Source organism: Dysidea avara, chromosome 3, assembly GCF_963678975.1.
Source record: "Dysidea avara chromosome 3, odDysAvar1.4, whole genome shotgun sequence".
Lineage (NCBI taxonomy): Eukaryota > Metazoa > Porifera > Demospongiae > Dictyoceratida > Dysideidae > Dysidea > Dysidea avara.
This window is the reverse complement of record NC_089274.1, coordinates 16,683,419-16,700,727: the sequence shown is the minus strand read 5'-3', so window position 1 is coordinate 16,700,727 and position 17,309 is coordinate 16,683,419. Positions and strand designations below refer to the sequence as shown.

The window sequence follows — 17,309 nt, the reverse complement described above, 5'->3', positions numbered from 1 at the left end:
CCTCGCAGATTGCTCGAACGAGAAGATTAGTAAACGTCCCCGGAGAGGCCAGGCGCCACTTTACTGGTAAGCAACAACATTACAAGTATGTTTAAATATTTGTAACTGTGTATTTTGTGTGCAGGATATGCGCTCCAGGCGTCATGCAGTGAAGGACCAGCTGATGACCAATTGGGATACCAGCTGATGCGCTCATAAACAACCAGCTGGAACAGCAAGGTAATGAGTAATGTAATACTTGTACCGGTAGTTGTATTATAGGTCTACATCTTCATCCTTCATCTGGCTTGCTAGCGGCTGGAATTATTTTCCACTCGCGGCTTAACTACTAGTCTACTGTGAGTCTGTAATAGCTAAACAAGAAGCCGATGCAGTGCTGCATATACAACAATGTGTAACTATCTCCTGTATGTTGTGCATGGCTGTATGCATAATATCAAGAGTTAATAATAGTGGACTATTATTAACTCTTGATAATATTATAGATTGTGATCACTGTGCCAATGCCACACCGCTGATATACAGGTACATCACCAGTGGCCTCTAGTTACAACAGAGTCTGTTGTGCCATATTGGCTTGATTGGGATCAATTGCTAATTGTGCCTTCACCATATCCCTTATTCTGCATAGCCTCACTTCACTGCTGAGTCATCTTCAGAGACACGTCACACCTACAATATATAGTTACTTTCAATATAGCTAACGTAACTTGGTTTTTTGTGTAGGTTGTGTTTTAGTATTGTGGTTTTCTGATGCCAGTTAAACTCCCTTGCCTGTGTACGTATGCATATGTATCATTTCCACAGGTACACGCACACTGCTCTGAGTGTTTCCTATGGCACTGTTTATACTTGCCCAATGGGTAGGTTGCAACGTTGGTGTATGTACTTGGTTGTATGTGACGCGGTCCTAGATAATGAATAATGATAATAAGCCTCCCGCCCGCACCGACAAACGAAAACCTCAGGACGGGAAACTACAGTCTTATTTGGAGTGGCCTTATGTAATATTATTACTTTTGTGGTAACAAAGTAATATAACGAAATACGCTATAAAAACAGGTAATATAACACAAGCTACTTTACTTACAAATGTAACACGTTACCTAAGTAATATAGTTACTGTAACGAGTCTAATATTACATAATATTATTACTACAAGTAACGAAGTTACAAATCTTGTTAGTTATCCTCTGAGTAACGCCTAGCCACAACGAAGTAACGAAGCCTACTGAATGAAGCTTATTCACCAGCTTCTTACTTATAACCAAAATTTACATATCATCCAACAACGCAATCATGTCACGTGATAAGGTGGTAGTTTCACATGTGACAGCTTAAGGCTGTGGACACAAAGTAATATAATATGTAATATTATTACAGTTACTTTATTTTATGGGTAATATGTAACTGTAACTAAATAGTTTAGTTGCAAGTAACATGTAATATGTAACTACTTACTTTTACAAAGTAACTTGCCCAACACTGGTAGCCACTAATCTACACTGTATACGTTGAGGAATTTTAAATTGCATTTCCTAATACAAACACTAACAGTGCTGCAGCAAACATATTCTGTATAGCTATGTAGCTATTTATTGCATGCTCACTTTTTCATAATGTACATAGCTATTACCAGTCTTCATGTATTCAGTTCTTACTACTGTAAATGAGCAGACTGTGCAGGAAAAGTGACTGAGGATCTGCAAAATGATTTCTGCATGGCTCCAATATTGATTCTAATTTCTCAGAACACTCAATATCTGTAGCTTTAAGTAATAGCAACACTCACAACCACTTCTAGCAAATCAGTACTGCTCATAGATGACACAGCAAGTTCTATATTAAGTTTAGTGAATAACTACATACAGTCGCCTTGGAAGGAGTGTGTGTGTGTGTGTGTGTGTGGGGGGGGGGGGGGGGCAGACAAGGCTATGTACATAGTACACAATGGATAAGGATTCATGCCAGTGCCCAGCTGGGACATATAATTGATTAAATATATAATCTACTGAACTAGAGTCTAGACTCAGCAACTACGTAGTTATCATGCACTTGCACAGAAGCCTTGACAAGGAACCATCCGCCTGGCTGCTGTAAACTGTTAGCAATGATTAATCTAGCCAAGTCTTGTTGCTGTTGCATGGAATGTGGCTGGATGTTCACCATATATGCTCAGTAAAGACCTGTCTAGTATATTTCCGAGTCACAAGTGTATAGGGAAAGGTGTAACCATAAATTACAACATCCTAAATTTCAAAACCTTTTCTATGACCATGTGGTGGGCTGTATGATCATGTGGGGTATTATGAGTCACTGTGTACACAGTGTTGGGCAAGTTACTTTGTAAAAGTAACTAGTTAGCTAATATTACATATTACTTGCAACTGAACTATTTAGTTACAGTTACGTATTACCCATAAAATAAAGTAACTGTAATAATATTACATATTATATATTACTTTGTGTCCACAGCCTTAAGCTGTCACGTGTGAAACTACCACCTTATCACGTGATATGATTGCGTTGTTGGACAATATGCAAATTTTGGTTATAAATAAGAAGTTGGTGAATAAGCTTCATTCAGTAGGCCTCGTTACATTGTGGCTAGGCGTTACTCAGGGGATAACTAATGGGATTAGTAACTTCGTTACTGTAGTAATAATATTGCGTAATGTTAGACTCGTTACAGTAACTATATTACTAACGCGTTACATTTGTAAGTAAGTAGCTTGCGTTATATTACCTGTTTTTATAGCATATTTCGTTATATTACTTTGTTACCACAAAAGTAATAATATTATGTAACGCGTTACATAAGTAACGCATTACTCCCAACACTGGTGTACATAAGGACATTATTTCATATCAAATTTCATACTGAAAGGATCAGACTTCTGGCAACAGAGTATGACCATCATACTCAAGTCGACAGGAGTCATCCCTCATGGATACACGTTCAAGTATTGCTAGTATACTGCAAGTTATGTAAGCCTTGCTAGTTCGAAGCACGGATCACGTGTTTGATCACGTTTATTAGTATTATTATTAGTATTATTAATTAATTACCGGTAAAGGCACTGCCTGTATACCGGGTCAACACACTGACAAAATTTGTACAATCATAAGATGGCTATACAAAAATAAATCTAGAATTAGCTAAGTGAGAATCTAACAATGATTTAAAAACTAGCATTTACAACATAGTCAGGTAAGCCGTTCCAGTCATTGAGAATCCTATTAAAAAAATAATCAGATCAGAGTCTACATTTTAATCTTGAAAATGATTTAAATAACTTAAATTGATGTCCCCTAGTGATGGTATTAGGTAAGTGAAGAAGTTATGAAAGTCTGAACTAAAATAATTGTTTAGAATTTTGTATAACAAATAAGATCACCTCTTAGCCGTCGATGAGCTAAGGATGACAATTGTAGTAAGGATAATCTTTCAGAGTAGGATTTATCAACCAGTGTTGGTAACAAACGGGTAGCTCTTCGTTGGACTATTTCAAACTTTCTCTGATCCAAAATAAAAGGTGGCCCCCATACAGAGTTACTAGCTATATTCCAGTGTGGGCCGTACTATTGACACAAACAGTTTCACCAACATATCTGGCTCCAAATATTCAAAGGACTTCCTAATAATCTCCAAGAGACAATTAGCTAGCCTTAGCAGTAACTACCTCAATGGTATGATCATGGAACTTTAGGTGGTTATCGGATACAATACCAAGATCCTTATGAGATGTTTATGCTTTGATTTTTGCCAGAAACCTGAAAAACATGGTACTGAATCTTGTGTGATGTTCAGTGAAAGCTTGAATTGATGACCTAACTAAATAATGATCATGGATTCATTGAAACTGATTGATCCTCAGTATGCGCACATAATACGCATCACCAGTCTCGCCCCCAGACCATTGTGGTCTGGGAGCGAGACTAGCGCATCACGTGAAATCGCTTTCATAGATTAACGAAAAGGGTTTTGTTACTTTCACATCGTTTGATGCCCCCTACGTATAATTACGTTGCGCTATAGGCGCTTTTATAAAATAATTATTAAGCTTTATCAAACCTCGATTCTGGGGAGAGGTGACAGCAGCCAGTGGCCTGTGATGACGTGCTACTAAGGGGTCTGCCAGGATAACAGAGGTGAGTTATGTATGCATCAGTATGTATCACATCACCACCAAGATCACAACTGTTTGCCTGGTTGTAATGTTTTATGCTACAATGCTATTAACAGAATTCTTAACATAGACATGGTGATAATTTCCTTCAGTCCAGATATATTTCAACTTGCCTTGGTCAATTATAGTAGAGGGGCAGAAGCTTAGATTGTCCCATGCAGTTGCAGTGGTGTTGATGGTACTGGTTTTGCAGTGGTGTTGGTAGTTGAACTAGACCTACAGAATCCCCCCCTTCCCCTTAGAATTGCCTGTGAGCATAACTACGTAGCTAATGGATAATACTGTAGTACAATTTCTGAAACAATATTAACTGTAAATTTACAACAGGAAAATTTTGACAAAAGTAAAATTTGACGAATCAGTTAAATTTTAATTTGTCCAATAAGCACCTCAAAAGTCAGTGTTTATTTTTTGCTTTTCGTCAAATTTTAATTCGTCAAAGCTGATTAATAATATTGCGAATTCTTCAAATTTTTCTTTCGTCTACTTCCTGTTGTATATGTAAACTTTGTTAAATATCTGGGTACCTAATCATCTGTGCAGCACTGTCTGCCTTTCATTTGTGACAGTTAGCTATAGTGTGTGGGTCATGCCATTCTACAGGTGTACGTTATATATTACTCCACCATTACTGAAGCTCAAAGCAGCCACTGAAATCAATTTATTGTCATGCACAGTGCTGTATAGGTTGAGTAGCTGTATTGCATGATTAAACACCTTAAATTAATTTTTAATATTTCATTGAATTAGTTAATACAGAAATATTGGCATTGAATTACATTTGCAATCTTTGCTGATAGTACAGTCTCGTGCAAGGTTTTGTACCCTGCCCCATGTTGTGCGTGCAGATAACCTTTGTTATTTTATACAATTAGGCACGAGCAGCTGTTACTTCATAACATAAACACAATGGGCTGCTTATGTTGGGACTGGTGGGATACAGGGAATTGGGGGATTCACCCATTCACCATAGGGACCTGCAATATATTAGTACAGACTGTCCCAATATTCAATGAGATTAAGTAAACCCAAGAGGGTTATCATTTCTGCCATTTGTTATCCAGGGTGTGCAAGTTCAACTCTTGCTCGTGATTAGATATAATTAAATCACTCCAGTCTAACAGTTAAATTTCAAGTACATTTACTGCAAAATGGTGTTACACTGCACACAATCAGTAGAGTCTGAGTTAAAAGACAAACCAAGTGAATCGTCTCAGTTGGTAGGCATCAAATCATCCTCCATAATCAGTAGCAAACAAATCAAGGTACAGCAACATGCATGTGTGTGCCTTCAAAATACCAGCTATACTGTTACAGTATGTAGTAAATTGAAATTGTTTACAAGAACTTTGTCCTGTATGCTATCATTGCAAGGCATACCTACAGAATGTGGACCATGTCAGCATGTCCAAGTGTGAAGTAATTTGTTTAGCTGGTCTGCACTATATTGAACAGCGACAATTCAGCACGTGCACTATTCTCTTTCCCTACATCAGGACCATTTCCCCCTTCCCTAAAGGCTTGGTAACCCAGGGGTTTAAATCAAAGGTAAAGTGCAGTTGTGATTCTGTGTACAGTGAATATGTAAGGGGTTTGTTGGAGAGTCAACTATGGAAAGGTTGTGAATAATACTCAATTGTGAAATCGTACTTAGAACAAGTAATGTCCCCTCTGTTAGAGAAGCGACAAGTTCCTGGTGATAACAATCTGACTGAGTGTACAAATGATAATTATGAAGTTGTAGATAATGACACTCTTGAACTGTCTAAACTTACAGGAACATTATTGTTAGTGTCTGTATTGATTATGCATTCCCCCTCCCCCCACTGGATGCATCAATAATTACTGACTGTCCAGTATAATAAATAAAGACATAATGGCTTGGTTCCAAATTCAGAAAAGGAGACCAAATGGTGTGTTTCCTAGTACATATAAAACAGTGAAATTGTCAGACCACATAGGATATTTGAAATAAAAGCTTCAGAGTGTTTTAGCAGGTCAAGCATTACTACGAATAAGCCACATTCCATTCATAAATTATTAGGGCTACCATCTGAATGTAATAGAGGTAACATACATGTTCTGTTACAGAAAGAAGTTACGGTAATATCGGATCTACTATAAAGATGTGATAACAAAGGGTTAGTTATTTGTAAATAAGATGTGATATTTAAACAACAATAATATGATCAGTTACAGCATGTACATAAAACTTGGAACAAAAAGTTATTGAGCGATGTACCACAGTCTAGCATCACATTATTGCAAATGCTGCAGCTCTTCAGCAAAAAAAAGTCACTCTTGATGATAGGGTTCTATCAAGAGTTAATAATAGTGGAGGACTATTATTAACTCTTGGTTCTATGTACAATATGAGGAGATACTGGCCAATTTCACCTGCTGTGCGAGTAGTCACGATCGACCCACAATTAGACGATGACATCATTGCTACCTGCATTAGCAAGAACAAACAAAATACTCACTATTGTATTTCATTTTACAGAGTATGTCTTAAACTTTTTGCAAAATGACATTTGTATTAGGAGAACGGCAGAATTCTACATGGAAAGTCACTACTGTCATCAAAATGAAGAAGTGAACACATACATAGCTACAGAAAGAAACTCGGTCATTACTGATGACATTACTGATGTGCATAACATGCGTATGTGGGTAAAACCCAGTGGGTTTTTCCCTGAATCATCTTGGTGTTGGATGGTTCAAAATTTTTACGTTTTGATTTTTTGTTGCTAGCCCTCACTCTCCATAGTCTTTCATTATATTCTATTCACTTATGAATGGTTTTCAGGTGGTAGTGCTCCTGGACTTACGTATGGTTATTGTCTTGTATCTATGGTTACTAAGTATGTTGTTGGTTGTTTGGTAACAATGACAGATAGCCTGCTACAGTTGCTAGTGGTGCAAAACCCAGATGTTATAGATTACAATGGGCAAACAGGATGTGGGATATTTGGAGTATGGTAGAGAGGGGTTAGACTGTGAGTTCAGAATCACCTGTTTAATTGTAGTGCTAGGCTTATAAACCAAAACACTAGGGGTATCACATATCACTTACTAAGTCAATCTCAATCTGTGATTGTGGTCAAACTCACAGTCAACAGTCAAGACTACAAAATATCATTACAGTGGGAGATGGGAAGAAGTGTTAAAACTCACAGTTACCTATAAATAAATATTAAAACTTACGAGATAGAAAAACTTAAAATGTTTCAAAGCTCTGTAACAATTTCACTGATTTCAATGATGTATCTTTCACAGCTGTAGGTCAGGGGGTAGGACAAGACCACGTGCACTACAAAACACTAACAAAAATATTTTATTAAACCGTAGTCATACTACCAGTTGAAAGAATAGATCATACAACAACGATTGTATTGTAATCATTGATGCCTACTGTTACTGTTGACATGAAAGTCATGAGATAAAGTGGCAGTAAAGAGGGATTTCTAGGGGTCTGGGCATACTCCCCAAGGAAACTTTTTGAAACATAAGTGTGCCAAGATTGAACCTGGAAATGATTTTAGAGAATGATTGAGATCTGAAAATAATTAGCAAGCTGAAGGGACAAAATAACTACGTATGTAAGTATGTACATGAATGCATTGATTTTCAGGTTATTTTATTTTGTAAGAATAAAACTAGTAAGGTAATTTTTAATCAGAGTAGTAGACCATGAAATAGAAAATGGCTATCTCAAGATGCATCTTTAGACTTTTAGTCCAATCCCTGTGGTAAATTGTAAAAGAGTTAAGAGGTACAATACGTAAGTATACTTTCCTGTGGTAAACCTGGCTATTTTGTCTAAATTTTAGAACTAGCCCAATCACCATTTGCAACTAGCCAAGAGTCATTTACAACTAGCTTTTTGGCCACAACTTGCCGCCCCTTTTAGCCTTTGCCATAACAGCAGCATCTTTCCAATCATGAATCACACCATTGCAAGCAACAAACTAAATAGAGCAAAATATGTATCAAGCCCTCCCTTCCTCTACTTTTTGTACAGGGTCTATTCAGTTCACTTTAAGTACTTGTGCAACATTATTACGCATTCACGTGGTCTTGTCCTACTCCCCTGGTTATTATATAGGTAGCATGTATTAAGAAATTTCTATACACTGTTGGAAGCACAGGACTGGTGTGTATTGGTAAATGGATATAATAAACCTAAATAGTTTCAACACTTAAAGTAACAATGAAGGTGTACGGATTTATATCTAGCTGGCTCACATGGCCCAGACAGCAGCTTTCTTGGTTTACTACAGCTAGTTATACAAACTTTTAAAATTGCTAAATGGCCACATTGGGTGTGGCCAGGGATGAAAACCTAACAATTAAGCCTAAAACAGTAGACAAAATTTCAGGAAGATGCATTCAAGTCAGGTCAAAAGCTGTAAGCCAAAGGCTAAGGTAAATTTTGTCTTTGACGCAGATCATCCAATAGTGAGTGCTTGTGTGACACCCCAGTGAAACAAACGTACACTAGGTCCCTATTAAAAGATGGTCACCAGTAGGTTGAAATATCCCTGAAGTAAATTATCACCATGCTTGTGCTAAGAATTCTGTTCATAGCATTTTTAAAACAGTAGACTCAAGGATAATGGAAGGTAACAGTGGTGAAGTGACACATAATGCATACATACCTCTATTATCCTGGCAAACCAATTAGTGGTACATCATCTTCAGTCATCACAAGACTGGCTGCTGTCACCTATCCCCAGTATTGAGTTTGATGTGTCAGTGCTTTATCGATGCGCCTATAATGTAGTGTTGTTACATAATTGTATGTAGGGGTGCATCAAACGATGTGAAAGTAACAAAAACTGTTTCGGAAATTGTAAGATATTATGTGAGTTTCAGACCCTTGGGAAGGAGGCTACAGTATTATCCATTAGCTACATAGTAATGCTATTCTTCTGGTTGAGAATACTTCAACTACGAACAAAGCATCAACACCACTGCAACTGCATGGGACAATCTAAGCCTCTGCCCCTACTATAATTTACCAAGGCAGGTTGAAATATATCTGGACTGAAGGAAATTGTTACCATGTCTGTGTTAAGAGTTCTGTTCATAGCATTAATACCGGTATTGTAGCATTACAACCAGGCATAAAGTAACAGTGGTGATCTTGGTGGTGATGTGATACATACTACTGCATACATTACTTACCTATGTTATTCTGGCAGACCCCTTAGTCACAGAACACTGGCTGCTGTCACCTCTCCCCATTAGATTCTATGTATCGAGTTTGATCTGGTTTGATAAAGTGTGTCCTCGCGTGTCTCAGTCAGTGCTTAATAATTATTTTATTAAAGCGCCTCTAACGCAATGTTGTTGCGTAATTTTACGTAGGGGGCATCAAACGATGTGAAAGTAACGAAACCCTTAATGAAAAACGATCGTTGAAAGTTAAACCATCACGATGCCTCTCCTGAGATGGGCCACATTGATGAGCACAGGGACTTTTAAACTTTTAGCAATCTGGTCCTTTTTATTCAGTTGTCAGCACGTGCTTTCTTTGTGCTGGGGGTGGTAGGCAAGGGCAGTCCATCCAGCCCGGAGAAATCACAATAAAATTCAGTATTCTTTCTAATACATCGTCAAAAGCACTAACCATGGATGCTAGCGTCGTTTCGATGTAACCACGCCCCCCTATCATATTTCTGTTTTAGCAAATAAATATGGCGGATAAGGAAAACCTTGTCATTCCTGCAGATGATTTGCGAGATTTGACCAACTATTTGAGAACAGTCCCGACAGAACATGAAGGTTACGAGTACACGAAGCAGTGGGTTGATAAAGTGGTTACTTTCCCGTTCACTGGACAGATTGTTCTGGCTAACGACGCCCTGAACTGCGCTCCGTTTGTGACAGCAGCACAATACGGAAATGTCCCAGTCGTCAAGTACTTTCTACAAAGATTTGCTGGTTTATTTGACATCAATCATACAGGGACTATCGTATCCCTGACCACTCTAAATCAAGTGGAAGGCGCTACTGCTTTATGGGGTGCTTCCACAAGAAACCATGTCGAGGTAGTTAAGATGTTACTAGACGCTGGAGCAGATGTTAACAAACCCACTGCTATTGGTTCAACGCCTCTGAGAGGGGCGGCCTTTAATGGTCACTGTGACACAATGAATGTTCTGATAGAACATGGAGCTGACTTGAATTATGCCAATGTTTTAGGTCAGAGTCCATTATTGACATCTATCATGAGAGGACATTTGGAAGCAGCAAAGTTACTGCTTGATAAAGGTGCTCAACAAGACACAAAAACCATCCACAATCACTCCGTTATGCATGCTGCAGCTGCAGGAGGGGACACAGACATCCTGAAAATGTTACTTGACTGTGGCATCAAGGCAGAGTTCTATTTGGAACATGATTTTGAGCATTTTAAGGAGAGCGCTTGCCCTGCAATCTTGGCAGCTTCATCTGGCAGAATAGAAGCAGTAGAATATTTGTGTGGCCTTGAACAGTGCCCTCCAGAATGCCGTTCAGAAGCTTACCTTTTGCTTGGAGCAACACTGGCTGAAACAAGTAGAAATGTATTTTCAGGAGATGCAAAGCAATACTGGGTGAAAGCACTGCAGGTCAGAGAGAGTTGTGGCTACAAACCAAAATTTCTGCCCCCTACAGAGGCACTCTACAACTTGACGGAGATACAATGCATGGAAGACCTAGAAATAGAGTTCCCGTATCCTCTTGAGATGGATAAATGGTATGGCATTCAGAGCTTGATCATCCGAGAAAGAATAATGGGTTATTCTGACACAATTTTGATTAATTATTTAGTCCGGAGGGGCATTATCTACTGCCGTCTACAAGATATTAAGCTTTCTGAACTACTCTGGCGCAAGGCAATTACTTCTATGTATCGATACAGCAACAAGATTGATGTACTGGGGCCCAGTTTGGTGGATGGTATTCAGAAAGAAGTTAACAGACACCTGATGTTCATGGTGGATGGATTGTATGCCATGACACAAGACTATCAGTATGAACCAGCTTTTGCCGAATTCATGGAGTTTATATTACACCATTTAGACCATGTACAAGATTACCCTACTAAGGACGACAATGATTTTAACACTACACTACAACTTGCTCTCTACCTGGTGTATATCTGGTTGCGTTATGACACATACATGTTAAAGGATAATAGAAAGTGGTCAGAGAAATGCAGCCAACTTGGACAAAGATTAGTATCCAGTCACTTATACTCTCCAAAAGGGTCTACCTTACTTCACATGGCTGTGAGTGATTTCTCTGTCGGAGGGAAGAGCACTTTTTACACAGCTGTGGCCGAAGACACTGGAGAACAATTGTCACTGTTAGTCACAGCATTGCTTCAATGGGGAGCTGATAAAGCACTGTATGATGTTGACAGCGATGGAAATAGACCGATACACATAGCTACTACAACCTGCCACCTCAATAGCCATCCTGAATTGATTCCGCCATTTTTACAACATGGCTGCAGTCCGTATGTTGTCAATGCAGCCGGGGAGGATGCTGTACTACTGGCTAAAGTAGATCGAGTGAAAGCCTCTTTGTTTGGGGATGGACCCATGTCACTTGCATCACAATGCTGTAGAACATTAGTGCAATATGGCATTGACTGTAATAGTCTACCCACACACATTAAAAACTATGTTAGTTTATTTGACAAGAATACTATAGCAGCTGTTAATTGACTTTATTTCTGGTTTGAAGTATTTTTTGTTGCTTTTAAATTTTAGACAAAAAAAATTGTTTCCGTTCAGTTGTAATGTTATATTTCTTATTTTGTATTCTGACCTGGCTTGTCTATCTCTTTTCCTTGGTTAACTGATTGGGGTGATAATTTCTCATCAGTGGCTTCATATCTATTCACTGGACTCACATAAATTTCAGACCTTTCTAACTTTCTGCTTCACAGGTTTTGTATTATAAACCTCCTTGTATCATAAATCTAGCAGGACCCTCTACTGAGCTAGAGCAAAGCCTGGGGTAGCACTCCATTTCAATTCAGTGCCAAAAGCATATCATGAGCATCACGTTTGTTTACACATGCATGCTCAGGATAATCTACGTCTTGTACCTACAAATTTTGTGACCAGTTAACAAGTTATATTCCCAGCCTTGTAAACTGACTGAACTTCACTACAATGTTAAGGCTGAAAACTGATGATGATAGGCAGGTATGTTTAGTTGTCACTGTGTTAACACTGATTGCATAGCTAGTGGTTTCAGCATTAATAGTCCTGGCAATAGGCAAACCATCTTCACTGAACTATATATGGCAATGAGATTTCAGATTTGTGAATAAATGATCATAAGCCAGCCGGCAAACTTAAACCCTGTCTAATGCAGGCAGTTAATACTGATTGATTGAGAATCGACTGAGATACTGCTATTAGAACATTCATGATCCGTAGCTAAGTAGCAAGTCATCCTGTAGAGAGTTCATCCGAAGGAATGTACAGGTCTCTTCTGGGCTACGCAATGCAGTGTTTATTCTAGGGCTGTTAGGGCAGAACTTCCCCCTAAAATCTCAGACTCACCCCCTAAAATTGTGAGTGAGTACTACACTGTACTTAGATTAAACATAGGACACAAAATTAACAAAAGTGCCTTCAGATTTCAACCTCAGAATGTTTAAGATGTAAAAATTTCCTGGGTTAAAAAATAATTGCAAACACATTGACAACCTTACAGATTCAGTATCAGATTGTTCAAAATCTCCTATAGGTATACACATACGACTGCCAAAAGTTCCTATGTGATGGTCTGAGAGCTTAAGTATATCTACTACCTAGTTTCTTAGTTGTTATCTAAATGGATTCAAAGTAATTAACTCTCAAAATTGTCCTCAAATTCAATCTAGTTTGCTCTCAAAGTGGTGGTCAGCAAAAATAGCCCCAGATTTAATCCCAGAAAATTGTCAATTTCATGTATAGCTATCAGGACTGAACTCTATATCAGAGTGACTTATGAAAGTACGCTAGTACCCCATGTGGAACCGAATGGATATTACTTATGCAAGCCTACCAACCTAGGAAACAGAAAAACCTTGAGACTCAGTCTTGACATCCAGAATAGACTGCTGTATCTGCACATTATTATAGGCAGAAACAGCAAATCACAACAGCCCCCATACCCATACAATGGGCAGGTAGGCCACCTTTACCATGCAACACATATACACATGCCCATCTTCATATGGGCATCAATATAGGATTTAAAACATGTTGTGCATCACTAATCTATGCATGGAATAGCTAGACCTGCAGTAAATGTGTGCACGAGTCTTATTTCACCAGCTAAATGTACTTACTCGGAAGTCACTGTGTTGAAACAGTTACTCTTTTATTGCTGTGAAGTTGTAACATGTGACCGGACTATGGAACGTTCTTGATATACCAGTACAGTCTATTTCCGGTTGGTTGACTAGAGAAACAAAGTATTAAAAGTCACGTGCTTGAAAGTAGCCAATGAGATCAGCAGCCTTCAGTTTAAACTAGCGCCGTCCACCTGGTGTGAAATTTCATTGGTTATTTCTATTCACGTGATATTTTTTTGCATTTGGCTTACATGGACAACCAGCCTGAAATAGACTGTAAGCCACTAGGTGCTTATAATATCATGTGATGAATTACAGATGTGTCAATTTCATCCTAGGGGCTGAAAGTAAATAAAATACTCCAAACACATAAAACATACCGGCTACAAATCCAGGAAAGCAGGTGCTCTCGTGTGGGGTCTCTTGTGTGACGTGCAAACCAAGCACTTCAGAGTTGGTATTCTGATCAGAGTTCTGACTGCTTAAAATCAACTCCAGATCTTGCTCCAAATACTCTCCAATGTATTGGTATTAAATATAATAGAAGGCCGAAGGCGAATCCACGCCACAATGCCTGCCTTTATAACCACGTGATCTTGCTTAGTTGTACCACAATTACATACCTGGGGAAATCCCCTGAGAACTTGAAAGGGCATTCTAAGAGCTTTGACTCTGGCCTAAGCTTGAAAGTGAAAGAAATCATAAGTTTTACGGTGATGATCCGTGAGAATTGGTAGGCTGAACTAAAAATCCGTGAGTTTAGGGCTACTGCTTGTGAGACCTTGAGCTTGGTAGTGAAATCGTGAGTCTCACGGTAAATCCGTGAGGGTTGACAGGCCTGCTTATGTCTAGTAACACGTGTTTGTCAATGATTCAATGATTTAATTATTAATGTCTGAACCCGAGTCTTCATAGTATTGTACAATTATGGCAAATGCACAGAATGTCACACAGAAATTGTTTATTCATGATAGCTACAACATAAACAGCTTTCCGGCATTGATTCCACCCCAAAGGAGCGGAAATCCTAGAATAAACAATAGCGTAATTTCTTGTACACTAGGGATGAACAATTGTAAGTCCGTAAATCATTGTGATATTGTATTACAAGAACTGTCATTCCGGGTCATTCCTCAGACCGCAAGGGGCGTGTGATTACATTCGAAATAATCAAGTTGACAAATTTAATTGCTAGTTTTTGTTTGAACTGATCAATATCATTGGAGTCAATCACATTTTGGGGTAGATCATTCCAGATTTTGATTGCCGAAGGGAAAAAGGATGGATAAACCATAGATACTAGACACTTACAATAGGGATTGGCAACGGAGGCGTAAACGGAAATAATCCGCGTTTCGCTTTCCCGTAATGCTGTTAGGAAATTTCAAGTCACCGCTATGCTACTGAGAATGTTTCGTGTGTTTCCACGAAGCGTTAGTCTTTAAAGGTGCGTAGCTCCGTTAGGGATTCTTGCTAGCATGCGTGATGGAATTTTAGTACGAAAGTGAAACCTGCCTTTACGTCTTTATGCAGTGCAGTCATAGATATACTAACCGCAGGGGCATGCCAGGTAGTGTATCTATGGTGCAGTGAAGGTGCCTTGCGTATTTATCTCTCGTATTGCGACAGTGAGAAGACTAGATGAGAGTTAAGCAGCTGAGATTAATAACTTTCTCTTGCTATCTTTCTAATGGCGGATCTGGGACGGAACAATTTTCCCTCTTCCAAATTGTATCTGGACAAAAGTATGCCGAGAAGCTGTAGCTAATCTGCTAAAGCATGAATTTAACTATAGGACATCCTCACATCTCTCTGGCTTACCTGTACAGAACCACAAATTATTCACACTTCAAGCACTGACTGTTCTATTACAGTTATTGACTGTAGAGTATATCTGAACCTTTGAAGTCAGCATTGATGATTACACTCCATCAGTTTAGACCACTCAAGTTCAAATGAGATACTGTAGCGGACTGGGTGCGCCCCTCCTTTTACAGCTCCTGGACTCTAGTAGGAGTAAGACCTATTATGTACACCAGACCATGAATTTGAAGTCAGTGAAGCATCATCCTTGGTCTCAACAATGAGGGAGATCCCGTATCCATGAGGCAGTACTATCACACAGGATCAAACATAGCACAATTTCTACACCCTACACAACTTTGATTCATGTGCCATACAATTCAAAGTTACAAATAACAATACCTTGCCAGGCTATTATTTACATGTCATATGAAACTACATGATGTCAGTAAACATTGCAAATGTGACTAGGAGGTTAGGAGGTTGCTGCTTGCTCTACTCTTGCATGGGCCTGTTGCAGCTGGTTTTGTGTTATACTTCTGACTAAATCTAGTCTGCCAGCAGGTCTGTTGGTTCTGCAACTGTTCACTCAGTTGTTAACAGCTTACCTAGCATTACAGTAAATCAAAATAAGACTACTACATAAACACACCACAAATAAATCATTACACAAGAGTAATTTCTCCTGCCAGACATGTTTGTGGGCAGCAGGAAAGACTCCTGGTCTCTGTTGCACAGTTTTCCCCAAAATACAATAAATTATGTCATCATATTTTTGCACTAAAAGTGATAAATCTACATATGCGTAGTGAACCAGATTCAACCCTGTATTGGGGAAGTCAAGAACCTAAGCCCACGGTACTTTCAAAGTTCAGCAAAAAAAGGCTGTAATCCACATTCAACCATTTGCTGTGCAAAGAATGTGAACTATACAATGTGTAGAGTTAGCCCTGTCAACACTCCAGCTGTGATCATGGAATATGGAGAACAGTGACCAGGTAATTTACTTGCAGTCCCCAAACAAAATGTCTGGCACGTAAGACTAATACCAAAGGAGATTAGATACCTTTGTGCAATATGCAATTTCATTAGATTGTTTACTGAGGTAGTTGGTAAAAGTCATATTAAGTCAAGTTGCATTATTATATGCATAATTATATTCAGGAAGAGGGTAATTTGTTTGAAACAAATTCAAAAAACATGTCACTCATTGTTTTCTCATTACCACACCTGTGTGTTGGTAATGCAGCACGCACGCACGCACGCACGCACGCACGCACGCACGCACGCACGCACGCACGCACGCACGCACGCACGCACGCACGCACGCACGCACGCACGCACGCACGCACGCACGCACGCACGCACGCACGCACGCACGCACGCACGCACGCACGCACGCACGCACGCACGCACGCACGCACGCACGCACGCACGCACGCACGCACACACACACACACACACACACACACACACACACACACACACACACTTTTGTACTACAAAGTCACACACATGCATGCACGCACACTAAAGCAAAGCTTTCGGTAATAGTACGCTACGCACACACACATTAAAGCAAAGCTTTCAGCAATAGCATCAACGTAATTCCAAAAACCCAGTTTGAGACCTTTGCTAAAGAGCACACACTAGATCATTATCTGTCATATTCTTCCCTCTGGCTTTTAGGTGGTCTTCCAACTGTGAATTTCTTGTAATTTCCCAACGGTAAATAGCGTTGAACTCCACAGTAAACAACAAAATGACAGCGCGCTAAAACACACAAATAAGAAACTTACCCATCCAATGTATAGTTTCAGCTTTAACGCACGAAGAATACGTACACTGCACGCCTGCTCGAGTGCCAGTCACTCAAAGGCTCCTCCATTTTTTTACTTCACCAGCGAAACAGCGAAACGCGCATTAATATACGAAAATAATAATTTTATAGTGCGTTGCCAATCCCT

The 17,309-nt window shown here is 39.2% G+C and overlaps 1 protein-coding gene and 3 long non-coding RNA genes across 4 annotated transcripts; 2 read left to right on the top strand and 2 right to left on the bottom strand.

Moving 5' to 3' along the window:
- The first annotated feature begins 2,701 nt into the window (after positions 1-2,701).
- On the top strand, positions 2,702-7,137 carry LOC136249748 (uncharacterized). Its single transcript, XR_010698324.1, has 3 exons — positions 2,702-4,152; positions 6,282-6,331; positions 6,384-7,137. It is a non-coding gene; the product is annotated as an uncharacterized lncRNA (long non-coding RNA).
- Positions 6,009-9,654, bottom strand: LOC136249749 (uncharacterized). The gene is made up of 3 exons (XR_010698325.1): positions 9,381-9,654; positions 8,852-8,965; positions 6,009-6,642 (listed from the first exon to the last, which is right to left on the bottom strand). It is a non-coding gene; the product is annotated as an uncharacterized lncRNA (long non-coding RNA).
- A 137-nt stretch (positions 9,655-9,791) lies between these two features.
- On the top strand, positions 9,792-11,979 carry LOC136249728 (protein fem-1 homolog A-like). The gene has a single exon (XM_066041834.1). The coding sequence runs from the start codon at positions 9,893-9,895 to the stop codon at positions 11,909-11,911; it is 2,019 nt and encodes a 672-aa protein (XP_065897906.1). The 5' UTR covers positions 9,792-9,892; the 3' UTR covers positions 11,912-11,979.
- A 3,702-nt stretch (positions 11,980-15,681) lies between these two features.
- On the bottom strand, positions 15,682-17,270 carry LOC136249746 (uncharacterized). Its single transcript, XR_010698321.1, has 2 exons — positions 17,142-17,270; positions 15,682-15,950 (listed from the first exon to the last, which is right to left on the bottom strand). It is a non-coding gene; the product is annotated as an uncharacterized lncRNA (long non-coding RNA).
- Between the last annotated feature and the right edge of the window lie 39 nt (positions 17,271-17,309).

What these genes read in the sequence shown, in the direction of transcription:
- LOC136249728 (XM_066041834.1), top strand. Translation starts at nt 9,893, where the DNA reads ATGGCGGATAAGGAAAACCTTGTCATTCCTGCAGATGATTTGCGAGAT.